Raw genomic sequence first — 16,147 nt, forward strand, 5'->3', positions numbered from 1 at the left:
ATGATCATATGGTTTTTGTCCTTCTTTTTGTTAATGTGGGGGATGATGTTGATGGATTTTTGAATGTTGTACCATCCTTGCATCCCTGGGATGAATTCCACTTGGTCATGGTGTATGATCCTCTTGATATATTTTTGAATTCGGTTTGCTAATATTTTGTTGAGTATTTTTGCATCTACGTTCATCAGGGATATTGGTCTGTGATTTTCTTTTTTGGTGGGGTCTTTGCCTATTTTTGGTATTAGAGTGATGTTGGCTTCATAGAATGAGTTTGGAAGTTTTCCCTTCTCTTCTGTTTTTTGGAAAACTTTAAGGAGAATGGGTATTATGTCTTCTCTGTATGTCTGGTAAAATTCAGCTTTGAAGCCATCTGGCCTGGGGGTTTTGTTCTTGGGTAGTTTTTTGATTATCGATTCATTTTCATTGCTGGTAATTGGTCTGTTTAGATTTTCTGTCTCTTCCTTGGTCAGTCTTAGAAGGTTGTGTTTTTCTAGGAAGTTGTCTATTTTTTCTAGGTTTTCCAGTTTGTTAGCATATAGATTTTCATAGCACAGAAACCTTTTTAGATGGAACTTGTTTTATTTTTCCAGGTCTTCAGGGGTAGTTCCAGTTATTGGAGTTTAATTCTTAAAATTTTCTCCTTTAAAGTATATACCTAGAAGGGCATAAATCAAGCTCAAATAACTATTTCAGAAAGAGCACATTTATGCAGCCACCCAGGTCAAGGAACAGAACATTTCCAGAGCCCCAGAAGCACCCTCTGGTGTCCTGTCCCAGTCACTACTCACATCCTTATCCCCAAAGCTCACCAGTTTCCTTGACTTTCAGTACATCACTGATTATTATTATTATTATTATTTTTTACAGGAGTCATTATTTTTAAGGTGAGTTCAAAACTCTCAAGTTATTTAACTGGTTCACTAAAAGTGCCTCTCCTAATGTTTGAGGGAACAGCAGATTCATCATGGCCCTGAATCTGAAACTTTCTTTCTTCTTTAGAGTGGACTTCAATGTTCCCATGAAGAACAACCAGATAACAAACAACCAGAGGTAAGGTCCCTGTTAAGGTTTGAGTTGAGCTTTCAGCTAGGCTTTGAGATAGGCTGAAGATGGGTGTGGGTGTAGGTGTATGGGATGAAATGAATTTCCTTTTTTATTGTAGAACTATGGCAACTTAAGTAATATGATCTTGGCTTTCCACCAACCCACCGTCTGGTCTGCTTTCTAATAAGAAAGTAGAAATTGAGAACTTTCTTTGAAAATTTGAAGGATTTAGGGTTATATATTCTTGAAGAATATCAAAGTTTAAGGTTATTTGGCTTCCCTCACAAAATGAGTAACTGTGCAAGAGAAGGATTTTTAATACCAATAATTATTAAGTTTATGTGTAGTTGTAGAAGCCCATATTCCAGATGGCCCAGATAAAACCAGTTCTTAAGAATTTTGATGTAAGAGAAAAGACTTCAGAAGAAATGTTTTCAGTCAGTTTAGGCTGTTCCAAATGTCTTGGCTCCTAGATTCAGAAGCAGAACTTTTAAGTGATAGTACTGCTCTTGCTTTTGACTAGATTGTAAAAGGTTTTTATGTTAAATTTTAAATGAAAGGTTTGAGCTGGAAAGGTACTTCCCAATGATCTAGACCAGTGCTAATAGAAATATGAGCTCCATGTAATTCAAAATTTTCTAGTTGCCACATTAGAAAAGGAAAAAGAAATGGGTGAACTGAATTTTAATAATATATTCTTTTTAGTCCAATAAGTACAAAATGATCATTTCAATATGTAATCATTAAAAAGTTAATCAAGGGGACATTTTAACTTTTTTGGTATTAAGTCTTCAAGATCCAGCATGTATTTTACACTACAGCACATCTCCATCTGGGCTAGTAACATTTCTAGTATTCAAGAGGCACATGTGTCTAATGGCTACCAAGTTGGACAGTGTAATTCTAGACCCAGAACATTTTCAGATATTGGCCCTGGAATAGAGTTTGGCATTTTGCCAAGCACATTCCTACTGCACTGTAGTGGAAGGTCTTTGTACAAGGCAGCTCTGACCCTTCGTATTTTCGTTACTTTCTGCAGCACACAGAAAAGGTTGGAAATAATGCCTGTCATGGTATTTTATGAGTAAAAAGCAGAGGAACAAGTCTGAGTAGATTTTTTCATTTTCGGAAATCCATGGAGTTGATTAACAAAATGAAGCATTAGAAATAATGGAATTTGCCGATAAAGGATAGCTCTGAAGATTAATTTGGTTTTGCTTGGCAACCTTTCTACCTTATAAAGTTTTCTTGTTTTGGAATAACTGAGCTTTTATATCTACCAAATAGTACTGTTTTAGAAACAAAACTTGGTTTTTTTATTATTCCATTCTCTGCTGAAATGTCACCGTATCAGAGAGACTTTCCCTGGTCATCCTATCTAAAATTCCATCTACCACTGTTTCCCAGTCATTATTGTTCCCCTACCTTGCTTTATTTTCTCCTTAATTTTACCACCATCTGAGATACGTATGTGTGTACACATACACATACATTTGTTTATTGTCTCTCCCTCTGTTAGAATTTTCACTTCCATGAGAGCAGAGACTATTATTTTGTATACTGTTGTATTTTCAGAGTCTGGAACAGTGTCTGGCACAAAAGAAACATATTTGTTGAGTAAATAAATGATTTTCTTTGTGATCAGTTTTAATTTCTTAAAGACTGGCAAAAATGAAAAGTTAGTATCAGGTTTGTAACAAAACACTTGATATGTTCAAAGGAAATTTAATAATATCTTGGTTATAATATAGTAAATGTGTTGTGTTATGTAAACCACTTCTATATAATGCATTTATTTTATCCTACATAAAAAACTGACTTAGCATCTATAGTGGGTGCAGAAAAAGTTACCATGTATTTTTCAGTTTTCCCCACATTTCCTCTTAATGGTTTCAAGGTTTGAGAATTTTGTATTTCTTACATAGTCACATAAGAGGGGTGTTTCAGGGGTCCCTATGACCACCCACATGTTTAGTGATTCGCTTAGAAGGACTCACAGAACTCTGCATGTGATTCTTACTGCTGAAGTTCATTAGTGAAGGGGATGTATGACAGGATTAACAAGGATAAAAGATACAGGTAAAATCTGGAGAATCCACTCATGGGCTTTTGAGGCTCTTTCCCTTCCATGAGGGGACACACAGAGTGTGCTCCTTTTTCCAGCAATGAAAAATGCAGTAACTGTGCAGTTTTGCTGCCCAGAGAAGTCCATTAGAGACTTGGCTCCCAAGATTTTTATGTATATGGAGCTAGTCATGTAAGTACCCTTTGCTTAACAATGACCAAAATTCCAGACTCTTAGAGGGAAGCAGGTGTTGACGTAAATCACCTTGTTTATACAGTCTAGGAATAATGAGTAGCCCTTGTCATAGAACTGAGGGATCACTCTGAAAGTCAGGTTCCCAGATACCAGCCAAGGGCCTACCTTGCAAGCAGATCCTTCTAAAGATAACAGCTTCAGGCCTGCTATGGTAACTCTTTTTTTGCACAGGGGGGCAAAACATGCTGAGATTGTACAGTCCTAGGTGGACGGTCAGCATTGTAATTAGCTTCTTTCCTTGAACATGAACCTGAGGACCCCTCATTGAGTTGCCAATAGTAGAGTTGAAGGAATTTGGAGAGGAAAAGGGGCTTTCTATTTTATAAGGCCAAGAATTAAATAAATCCCACTGCTTCCTAGAAGAAACCTTGCTCCGTCTGCTGTCTCTTTTTGGTTATAGGATCAAGGCTGCCATCCCAAGCATCAAATTCTGCTTGGACAGTGAAGCCAAGTCAGTTGTTCTTATGAGCCACCTGGGCCGGCCTGATGGTGTCCCCATGCCTGACAAGTACTCCTTGGAGCCAGTTGCTGTAGAACTCAAGTCTTTGCTGGGCAAGTAAGTGCTAGGCTCTGGTGCTAGTGGATTCTGTGACAGAAGACATTGGCAAGCATGTTGTTACTGGTTCTTAACTTTTAGACTGCTCATGTGTTGTCTCCATCTCTTGCTCTCCCCAGGGATGTTTTGTTCTTGAAGGACTGTGTGGGTCCAGAAGTGGAGAAAGCTTGTGCTGACCCAGCTGCCGGGTCTGTCATCCTTCTGGAGAACCTTCGCTTTCATGTGGAGGAAGAAGGGAAGGGAAAAGATGCTTCTGGGAACAAGGTAACACTTGTGATTTTGACAGTGTGGGCAAAGACGGCTGAATCTGTGAGATATGATCGAAGAATAGAGGAAGCTATCACAGGTGGTAGTGGGGCTGAGTGTACATGCTACACCAGGTGTTCAGCAGAGCCAGTTTTAGTTTTTTTTGTCTGGAACAGCTTTTCAAAGCAACAGACCCTAGAGTATTATGGAAAGACAATCTGTGTTCTTATTTAGAAGGGAGTTAACTCAAAGCTTGAGCTTGGTACTTACAAAACAGTAAAATTAAATTTGATGTAGTTGGGGTTTTCCTTACAAAAAAATTGTGTGAGTGGAAAAAGTACTTTCCTGAATCAGCTGTAGAGGGACTGTTTGGGACAATTGATTATAGTTGGGTAAATGATGGTCATGATACTGCATTGGATTTGAGGCATTTTTCTTTGAATTTCTCCTTAGGATAAGGAAGTACAGGTATTATTATTTCATGAAGAAGCTAAGCCTCAGAAAGGTAGTCATTTGACTAAAGTTAGAGGTAGTGGTGCTGTTGGTGGGTTCATATATAGCTCAGTCCATTAGATCAGCAAACGTTTTCTGTAAAAGGCCAGACAGTAAATATTTTAGACTTTGTGGACCATATAGTGAGTCACAACCATCTGTCATCTCTCTTTGGAACTAGTCAACTCTGCCTTTGTCATGCAAAAGCAACCATAGGAAGAAAAAAAAAACAAAGTAAGAGCAATCATAGATAATACACTAAACAGATTACTATGACCAGAAAACCAGAATTGAAATAATTAAGTGATAGAGCTGGCTCTCTTTGAGGGTGATTTGGAATTTGTCTACTGATAGAAGGGAGTCTTTTCTTTAAATATTTTATTAAGGTATGATTGATATACACTCTTATGAAGGTTTCACGTGAAAAAACAATGTGGTTACTACATTTACCCATATTATCAAGTCCCCACCCATACCCCAATGCAATCACTGTCCATCAGTGCAGCAAGTTGCCAGAGATCCACTATGTCCCTTCTCTGTGCTACACTGTTCTCCCCATGATCCCCCACACCATGTGTACTAAACATAATACCCCTCAGTCGCCTTCTTCCTCCCTCCCCACCCGCCCTCCCACACCCCTCCCCTTTGGTAAGCACTAGCTCATTCTTGGAGTCTCTGAGTCTGCTGCCATTTTGTTCCTTCAGTTTTGCCTCATTGTTATACTCCACAAATGAGGGAAATCATTTGGCAATTGTCTTTTTCCACCTGGCTTATTTCACTGAGCATAATGTCCTCCAGCTCCATCCATGTTGTTGCAAATGGTAGGATTTGTTTCTTTCTTATGACTGAGTAGTATTCCATTGTATATATGTATCACATCTTCTTTATCCATTCATCTACAGATGGACACTTGGATTGCTTCCATATCTTGGCTATTGTAAAAAGTGCTGCAATAAACATAGGGGTGCATATGTCTTTTTGAATCTGAGAAGTTGTATTCTTTGGGTATATTCCAAGAAGTGGGATTCCGGGGTCAAATGGTATTTCTATTTTCAGTTTTTTGAGGAACCTCCATATTGCTTTCCACAATGGTTGAACTAGTTTACATTCCCACCAGCAGTGTAGGAGGGTTCCCTAGAAGGGAGTCTTTAGGCCCTTTTTAGTGCTTTCCACTTTTAAGGTCTCTAGTGTCTTTGGGAACAAGATACCCTTGAGGTCACTGTCTCAATCCCTGGTTGTGCTTTTGACATTTCCTGGGGTCATTGGAGTACCTGCTTTCAAGCAGTTTCTTTTCTTAGCAACTCAGGCCCTGGTCTTTCCTTACCCCGCCACTGGCATAGTCTTGCTTTAGTAGTAGGCGGCAAGTGCTGACCTAAAAGTTGGCGTTGTTTGAGACTGGAACTCACTGCACAGACTCCAGGGCTTGGAAGTGGCAGGGGGCAACTGGCAAATTGAGGGAAAACCTTTAATTTAGGAAGTAATGAACCAACTCTGCTAGCCTGTGATGTTTTTAGTTAATTAACTTTACATTTAGTGTCCAGTGTCTCAATGCTTGAAATTATAGGAGCCAGTCAAAGGTCCAAACTGGATTAAAAACAAAATGAGGACGTAGAATTTTTCCTTTGTCCAGTGTTCCCTGCATTGGTCTTTTAACAGCATTCTCTTCCTTTCAGTTATTGGCAGATCAAGAGAAGTGTGTTCTGATTATTAATTTCTGTAGCACCTTTTCCATGAAGAGCTTTCAGTTTGCCCCAGTTTTTCTCAAACAATTCTTAAAGGAGTTACACCTTTTAATAGATGGGAAGATACCAGGGCAAGCAGCTTGCTAAAGGTTACATGGTGAGTTAGTGAAGTTAGAGCTGGGCCTAGAGCCCAGGTCTCCTGCCATTTGGGCAATATTTTCCTTACTACATGAATCATTTTCAGTCACCTGTGGCAGATGATATTCCATTCTTGAGAGATTATAGGGGTCCTACAGTCTTTAGTTTTAGCATTAGTGCCCTGTATTCTTTGTGTCATTAGAGAAAAGTCTCTGTTCTTTGTGGCAGCCTCCCTCACCTCGATACATAGGAGGATAGGAGTGGGCAGTGACTCAGTGAACATCTGCTCTGAGTACTCTCCTGCACCATGTCCCCCATCGTGTGGCATCCTGTGCATCTTTGCTTAGTCACCTACCAGAGACTCTTGTTTATCATACCATCTGCTTTCTGTTCACTTTGAGGGAATCCCTGCATAGTCAGCTGATATAAGCCCTATATTTTACTTTTACTTTTTGTTCTCTTATTTTTGGTAGAAGTGTATTTTATTTGTTTTCCCAGATGCCTGAGGAACGCTATATAAAATTTCTCCTTTTAATCAATATAAAGTGTTTCTGAAGTTCTTATCTGTTGTCATGTTCTCATATGCCTTCTCTCCCAGCCTGCCCTTGTTACTTTCATGAAGAATATATGTGAGGGCCTTTCTTCCATTTTCAGAAAGGCCTTGGTACCTAGCCAGCAGCTTGAGTCAAGTGTAATCCTTACATTTACAGAAGAGTGAGTTGAAATGAAGAAATAAGTCCAGATAAGGAGAAGGAAGGATAATTGGAATCTTGTCCTGAGAGTTGGGAGAGGCCAGTGGGATATGGTTAGCTTCATGTGGTTAGAAATTAAGCCACAGTTATCTTAGGTTTGCGATTTGAGGGCAGGCAGAGAGCAGAAACATGTACAAGTGACCAAAAGACCTGGAGTTCTTGAAAGAAAGAACAGATCCTGTTGGCTGGTTGCAAAAATTGCTGTCCCACCAGTGTGGGTCTTTAGAGAAGTTCAAGAGGACTCTTGGTATGAAATGCTTTTATAGTTGTCTTGGAGCCATCAACATTTCCTGTGTTGGTTTTTCCGTTATTTTGTTTTTCTCTGTAGGTTAAAGCTGAGCCACCCAAAATAGAAGCCTTCCGAGCATCACTTTCCAGGCTGGGGGATGTCTATGTCAATGATGCTTTTGGCACTGCCCACCGGGCCCACAGGTACTGACTCTTGTTTGATGTTGTGCTGGGAGCAGTCTTCCTCTGTTAACTTGAGCAGACTAAGCTCTGGGTCCTTTTGGAGATAATCTGTGTTACACCATGATCTTTCAGCTTCTGTCTCTAATTGGAGCTACCAATTTGACTGTGGCTGTTGTTGAGTGTCCCTGAGCCAAAGAGGAAATAAAAGTAAAAAACGTTGAGAATTGTGAAGCTTTTTATTGAGAGTCAGGGAGAGGTTGCTCTTTCTCACTTTAAATATTTCATGTGGACCTCTCCCTTTGTGTACATTGTGGGATCAGAATCTTATGCTGTCATTAGGAAGCAAACTGAGGAATCCTCTTCTGTTGTCATCAGTTGGCTTTTTACTTTTTGTGGGTAAACCCTTGGCCTGAAGACTCTTAATTGGGTGTCTTAAATTCTACTTAACATCATTGCTTTTTACTTGTTCCCCTTGACCATGCACTGTAGCGATCCTCCTGCCCCAGCCTCTCGAGTAGCTGGGGTCACAGGTGCGCACGCTAACCAATCGCTAGGGTGTAAATGGGAATGAACAAAAAACACAGACAACAAAGACAGATAGACAATGGCTGCAGCAGCCCTGATGTGGTGCAGCTCCTTTATTTTTATACTGCCTTTCTTGGACCTCAGCCAAATGCTATATGTATCTTTCCCTACTCTGGGGGGAACAGGCCAGAACATTCTGTTGATTCCTTAGAATCTGCCCAGTAGGCAGGGGCCATGTTTTCACATGTCCCCAAGGCCTTCCTGTCTGCAGTGTAAGGAGTCTTGGCTTGTTTGCGAGAACAAGATATGCTTTTGTGAGCAGATAACTTCCAAGGACTGCACCAGTTGTTTTCAAGCTGGCGCTACAGGTGCTTCCCCATTCTTCATGCAGACATGGGGGAAAACAAAGGCCATCCCCTTCACTGCACTACTGGTTAAAAAACTTATCTTGTGCCTAAGTGTTTTTGTTGCAGTTTAGGGTTGAAAGCCTTGGTCTCCTGGAATCTCAGAAGTGAAAGTATTTGAGTGATAAGGATAAAGTGAATGGGAAAATTGATAGGGATTGACTAAAATTTCAATGTCTATGGTCTTTTTTAGCTCCATGGTAGGAGTCAATCTGCCCCAGAAGGCTGGAGGTTTTCTGATGAAGAAGGAGCTGAACTACTTTGCCAAGGCCTTGGAGAGCCCAGAGCGACCCTTCCTGGCCATCCTGGGCGGGTATGAGGAACTCCTCAAGATCAGGCTTGAAGTAGTGCATTTCTCTGCTGCTGGACCATAACTTGGGTGGTTTATCATCAGCACAATCAAATGTGGTTATTGAGGAGAACTTAATAAAGGGACTGTCTATAAAGGTGTGGGTAGGGTTTAGGGAAACCCAAAAGAGACAGTATAGTAATCTGGGGCTAGCAACAGCTATCACCTTCCCTAGGCCTGAAGGGGCAAAGGGACAAATAGTTGCTGTAATCCAGAGAGGATAGTTGTGTGGAGAGGGCCCTGTGATAGGAATTGTAGCCTTTGGTCATGTAGGGATAGTTATCTAGCAAGGAGGGAGCCAGGGGAATAACTACTGTGATGTCTCCAGTCTTCTGATGGACCCCCTCTCACCCCCAATTAGCTGCAACAAAACTGGAAGCCAGAGGGCAAGGGAACCCCTTGATGTAGTCCCTATGCAGGAACAGCCTTCTGGGACAGAGCAGGCAGGGTTGAGAGGATAGAAAACAGTTGTGGAAGAAGGAATGGGAAAGATGCACCATAGCTGGTCATCTAACAGTTTTTGAAGCACTTGACCTCTTCATATATATACAATCTGGCAAGGAATAACTATGAAGACCTCTTCAGATGTATTGAATGTGTCATTTTAGAACTCATTTTTTCAAATTGACAATCCTGTTGGGAAAGGTAACATGTAGATAATGATAATCTCATTGCTTGCTTAAAAACAAATTTCAGAATTTTGGGTTAAGAGGCTAGGAGTATAAATTTTAGGTGATAGGGTAGTGCCAGGGATCTGGGACTGCGTGGGTAAGATACCTTCCTGCCACTTGGCATGGCTGTCTAGATAGCAGCCTCTTTATGGTTGGACACCCCTGACCCTTCTGTGAGCAGGGCTTTTTTCCTCCTTGGAATTGAACACACATAGCCTTTCCCTGTGAAAGCCAACTCTGGAGTTGGGTGTCAATTTCAGACAGCATAGTTGTCCTCCAGGCTTCATGAGCCCAGTTGCAGGGTCCTAAAAATAATTCCGGTGGGTACAGGTCGTTATCTGTGTCTTGGAAGTGTTGCCCCTTTTGTGCACTGGGTTGTAAAGACTCCGATCTGTGCTTCCCAGGATATTTAGTAATTGAGGTTCGTTTTCCAACCTTCTGTAGAACCTGAGGTAAGTGCCACCTAGTGGTTGTTATTAGGTTTTAGAATAAGCCTGAAATACTGGTTTTGGGGAAGTTGATGTGGAGGTTTTGCCACCTTTCTTGTAGTGTAGTTTGCTTAGACTTAACAATTTTGGGGAAGATTTTACGACTTATGAAAAAAACTTTATTATGGGAACACTGAAACATGTATAGAAGTGGAAAGAATAGCGTAATAAGTCTCCAGTACATGTCACTCTGATTCAGCAATTATGACATTTTTGCCAGTCTTATTTCATGTGTCCTCTAATCCGTTTTGTCAGGAGTATTTTTAAGCAAGTCTTAGACATCATACAGTTTCACTTACAATATTTCTGTATGCATTTTATAACTGATAAGGTATTTTTTAAAAATAACTACACCTAACAAAATTTAACAATTTTGTTACAATCATCTGATACCCAGTCTGTATTCAGAAGTTCTTGATCATCTCAGGAATTTCTTTTTAAAGTTGGTTTGGTTGAATAAGGATCCAGATGAAGTCTGTGCATTGTAGCTTGTTGTTAGGGATCTTTTATTCTATAATAGTCCCCTCTTGCTATTTTCGTTCCATTGATTTGTTGACGAAGTAGGGCATTTGCACTATAATATATCCCACATTCTTCAGAAGAGATTGAATATTTTTTCTATTTTTATTTCCTGTGTGTGTGTATGTGTGTGTGTGTGTGTGTGTATATAACAGTTAATCCATTTTTAACCCTTGGTGGTAACCCATCTTCACAAGTGAGATGAACAGTCTCTTGTCATTCATTCTCCCACATTGCTGTAATTTTGAACTTTGATTTCAGAAATCCTGGCATAGGGTCTCTCACAGGCATCACCATACTTATTGAATGAGGAGGAAAACAGGACCAAGGTGATTTGTTCATTTAAGAGGGAATTAGATGCACAGGAATGTTTATGGAAGGCAAACTATTACTGATGAGAGGGATTTAAAAGTGTTTCAAGTGAATTTGTTTTTCATTAGTTTAGGTGAAAGTGATGCCTGTATTTATCGTCTTACTTCTCTCTACTCAAAAATAAGTTCCTGAGGGGTAGGGATTTTTGGTTTTGCGCACTGATGTTTCTCAAAGACGTAGAATAGTGCTTGGCACAGAATAGGTCATCAGTAAATGACACGAATCGAGTGTCCAGTGGAATAATGAATATGCCATAAAGCAAGTATCCTAGCAATGGAGCATAGACCTAAGAGTCTTGAGTATCTATTTTGCTGAGTATATATTTGTTTGCTGTATAGTCTGATCCCTGCTCTGGTGTTAGCATAGTTCTAAGTGGGCTCAAGGATCCCAAAATCAGCATTATTGCTCAGGTACTATTAGCAATCGACTCTGATATTTTTTGGGGGAAGGGGCAAAATAGACCTATTTGGAACTCATGGCTTTTTATTTTTTTGAAAATTCACAACATTTTACTGCTTGAAATCAAATTTTCATTAGGGTTCCCCTAAAGAATTTTATCTTAAAGTAATTTGTTTTAGTTTGAAAGTTTTAATTGATCGTTTACATTCTTCTAAGCACCAACAATATGTAGAATCAATTGAAATTTTTTCTATTTCCCTAAAGGTTAGTATAGTTAAAAATCTATTGATATCATTGCAGTTATTGGTAATTCACAATTGATAAAACATATATCTATTACAACTTTTGATAAGTAAGTATTAAACATAAAAGTAAAATCTTCTTGCAAGTGCATCTCTTAATGAGATGAATGAGGCTTTTTCCCAATTCATATATTTGTGGATATTTATGAAGAACATAAATATTTATTGCTAAAAGGACATGGGTCTCACCATGGATTTCATTTCTATTGTTATTTTGTATATATAATCACTATGAAAGTTTGTTTTCATAAGCAAGCATATGAATTTCATATTCATAAATAAGCATTTCATAACAATGGCATTAAGTTTTTTGAACTTTCTAAATATATGCCAAAATCACATTGTAATCTATCATAAAAATCTTTTAATAATTCTATTAGCTATGAACTTTACAAACCCCTCCTTCAATTTTGCTGAAAGCTTATGATTGGAATCCCCCGACTTGCAAAAGATCTATCTCAATCACTACGGTTTACAAATTCTCAGTTTCTGGAAGGAATAACAAAACGGCTATACCAAGAATAATCAATTACTACTAACTAGGCTTATTACTCTTTCAATTAGAGACATGCTCTGAAAATTTTGGGGAAATAAAAGTACTACAGATTTTGATACACCTTTGCAAATGAAATACTTTTATAGCAGGTCTTAAGGTATTATGTGCATTAAATGCAGCTATTTTTTTTTTTTTGGAGAGGGCATATCTTATATTTATTCATCAAATGGTTGTTAACAACAATAAAATTCTATACAGGGGACTCAATGCACAATCATTAATCAACCCCAAGCCTAATTCTCAACAGTCTCCAATCTTCTAAAGTATAATGAACAAGTTCTTACATGGTGAACAAATTCTTACATAGTGAATAAGTTCTTACATGGTGAACAGTGCAAGGGCAGTCATCACAGAAACTTTCAGTTTTGATCACGCATTATAAACCATAAACAATCAGGTCAAATATGAATATTCGTTTGATTTTTATACTTGATTTATATGTGGATCCCACATTTCTCCCTTTATTATTATTATTATTATTTTTAATAAAATGCTTAAGTGGTAGGTAGATGTAAGATAAAGGTAGAAAACTTAGTTTAGTGTTGTAAGAGAGCAAATGTAGATGATCAGGTGTGTGCCTGTAGACTATGTGTTAATCCAAGCTAGACAAGGGCTCTAAAACATCCACGGATGCAGAAGATTTCTCTCAAAACGGGGGGAGAGGTTCTAAGCCTCACCTCTGTTGATCCCCAGTTTCTCACCTGATGGCCCCCCTGCGACTGTGCCTGTCTTAGGTTGTTCCTCCCTTGAGGAATCTTACCCGTCTCTGGCTAACCAGTCATCTTCCGGGGCCATACAGGGAAATTCAAAGTTGGTAAGTGAGAGAGAAGCAATATTATTTGAAAAGGTTAGCTTTTTACTTCTTTGCAGATTTATGCCCTGTGGCTTCTATGCCCAGCATTTGTCTTGAGGTATTTTTACCACTTGGAGGAATTATGATACTTGGTAAATTCGATATGAGGCATGAATTCTATTTAAGGGTTGTAATTAGGAAGGAAGAAGAAAAGCTATAGAGGTAGCAGACGGAAGAAAACATGGGAAGATTGATTATTTCTTTGACATATCTTCTTGTAGAGTAACTTAAGCATGTATAGGTTTTAAACTACTAATTAAATTGCGCACACACATTAACATAATAGGAATACAGTTACATAACCAAAGTAGATCTATAATTACCAGCCGTCTCCAGTGAGGCCAAGAAAACCAGTTAGGCTCCCTAGGCATTTGTGAAAATTTGTCTATGATATGATGGATATTGTCCAACTGTACTTGAACAGTCTGAGAGAAATCAGACAAATTAAAACAGCCCATTCCTGGGAATTGTTCACATCCCGTATGTTCTTTTAACACTAGATAGTCTGTAGTTGTAAGATTTTGGAGCGCTACAACTTGCACTTCTAATTCTTGATTGAGTTCCAACAGTGTAGATCCAGTCAAATTTGTTTTACTGTATGCAGAGGCCAGCTTAGATATCTCCTTCTTCATTCCAATGGCAAGTCCAGGAACTGGTGGGATGAATGCAGCTACAACTGCAGCATCGCCTGGATCTTTGTTGAGGTTTTTTGATGATCATCTTCTGGTATGACTCTTCCAGAGAGTGCTGATGTTGGAAGTTCTTCTTCATATCGTATCTTAGTTCATTTTCTGGGTAGCCAAATTAGGCTTCGATCCTCAGTATAAATACAAACAGACCCTTTGCCCACACTTTGATCTGCCCTTTATACCATTGTGTAGAACTCACTGGAGGTCACCACACAGGAACTGCTTTTTTTTTTTTCCAAGACAAAATAATATTATCAGAAAAGTGTACCTCCATAGCCGATCATCTGACACCCTTTAAATGATCAAAGTTAAGGATATTTAAAGCATGCATTAATCGTTGATTTACAGTTAGTTTTATCCTATCATGGAGTAATCCCCCTTTTCTTTCCTTTTTTTTTTTTTATCTTTAATCTACACTTACATGAAGAATATTATGTTTACTAGGCTCTCTCCTATACCAGGTCCCCGCTATAAACCCCTTTACAGTCACTGTCCATCAGCATAGCTAAATGTTGTAGAATCACTACTTGTCTTCTCTGTGTTGCACAGCCCTCCCCTTTCTCCCACACCCCCATGCATGCTGATCTTAATACCCCCCTTCTTCCTGCCCCCCCTTATCCCTCCCTACCCACCCATCCTCCCCAGTCCCTTTCCCATTGGTACCTGTTAGTCCATTCTTGGGTTCTGTGATTCCGCTGCTGTTTTGTTCCTTCAGTTTTTCCTTTGTTCTTATATTCCACAGATGAGTGAAATCATTTGGTATTTCTCTTTCCCCGCTTGGCTTATTTCACTGAGCATAATACCCTCCAGCTCCATCCATGTTGCTGCAAATGGTACAATTTGCCCTCTTCTTATGGCTGAGTAGTATTCCATTGTGTATATGTACCACATCTTCTTTATCCATTCATCTACCAATGGACATTTAGGTTGCTTCCAATTCTTGGCTATTGTAAATAGTGCTGCGATAAACATAGGGGTGCATCTGTCTTTCTCAAACTTGATTGCTGCATTCTTAGGGTAAATTCCTAGGAGTGCAATTCCTGGGTCAAATGGTATTTCTATTTTGAGCTTCTTGAGGAACCTCCATACTGCTTTCCACAATGGTTGAACTAGTTTACATTCCCACCAACAGTGTAGGAGGGTTCCCCTTTCTCCACAGCCTCGCCAACATTTGTTGTTGTTTGTCTTTTGAAACGCAGCCATCCTTACTGATGTGAGGTGATACCTCATTGTAGTTTTAATTTGCATTTCTCTGATAATTAGCGATGTGGAGCATCTTTTCATGTGTCTGTTGGCCATCTGTATTTCTTTTTTGGAGAACCGTCTGTTCAGTTCCTTTGCCCATTTTTTAATTGGGTTATTTGTTTTTTGTTTGTTGAGGCGTGTGAGCTCTTTATATATTCTGGACGTCAAGCCTTTATCGGATCTGTGATTTATGAATATATTCTCCCATACTGTAGGGTTCCTTTTTGTTCTATTGCTGGTGTCTTTTGCTGTACAGAAGCTTTTCAGCTTAATATAGTCCCACTTGTTCATTTTTGCTGTTGTTTTCCTTGCCCGGGGAGATATGTTCAAGAAGAGGTCACTCATGTTTATGTCTAAGAGGTTTTTGCCTATGTTTTCTTCCAAGAGTTTAATGGTTTCATGACTTACATTCAGGTCTTTGATCCATTTTAAGTTTACTTTTGTGTATGGGGTTAGACAATGGTCCAGTTTCATTCTCCTACATGTAGCTGTCCAGTTTTGCCAGCACCATCTGTTGAAGAGACTGTCATTTCGCCATTGTATGTCCATGGCTCCTTTATCAAATATTAATTGACCATATATGTCTGAGTTAATGTCTGGATTCTCTAGTCTGTTCCATTGGTCTGTGGCTCTGTTCTTGTGCCAGTACCAAATTGTCTTGATTACTATGGCTTTATAGTAGAGCTTGAAGTTGGGGAGTGAGATCCCCCCTACTTTTCTTTCTCAGGATTGCTTTGGCTATTCGGGGTCTTTGGTGTTTCCATATGAATTTTTGAATTATTTGTTCCACTTCATTGAAGAATATTGCTGGTAATTTGATAGGGATTGGATCGAATCTGTATATTGCTTTGGGCAGGATGGCCATTTTGACGATATTAATTCTTCCTAGCCACGAGCATGGGATGCGTTTCCATCTGTTAGTGTCCCCTTTAATTTCTCTTAAGAGTGACTTGTAGTTTTCAGAGTATAGGTCATTCACTTCTTTGGTTAGATTTATTCCTAGGTATTTTATTCTTTTTGATGCAATTGTGAATGGAATTGTTTTCCTGATTTCTCTTTCTATTGGTTCATTGTTAGTGTATAGGAAAGCTACAGATTTCTGTGTGTTAATTTTGTATCCTGCAACTTTGCTGT

The 16,147-nt window shown here is 39.1% G+C and overlaps 1 protein-coding gene across 1 annotated transcript in view; it reads left to right on the top strand.

Annotated features, from left to right (window-relative positions):
• The window catches only part of PGK1 (phosphoglycerate kinase 1), a 32,716-nt gene that overhangs the window by 8,960 nt on the left and 7,609 nt on the right, over window positions 1–16,147 (top strand). The window contains exons 2-6 of the mRNA XM_036929141.2: window positions 1,000–1,050; window positions 3,765–3,920; window positions 4,040–4,184; window positions 7,559–7,662; window positions 8,764–8,883. Of these exons, the coding sequence (XP_036785036.2) occupies window positions 1,000–1,050; window positions 3,765–3,920; window positions 4,040–4,184; window positions 7,559–7,662; window positions 8,764–8,883 (576 nt within the window). The remainder of the gene's footprint in view (window positions 1–999; window positions 1,051–3,764; window positions 3,921–4,039; window positions 4,185–7,558; window positions 7,663–8,763; window positions 8,884–16,147) is intronic.

The sequence above is a fragment of the Manis pentadactyla genome, chromosome X, assembly GCF_030020395.1.
Source record: "Manis pentadactyla isolate mManPen7 chromosome X, mManPen7.hap1, whole genome shotgun sequence".
Taxonomy (NCBI): Eukaryota; Metazoa; Chordata; class Mammalia; order Pholidota; family Manidae; genus Manis; species Manis pentadactyla.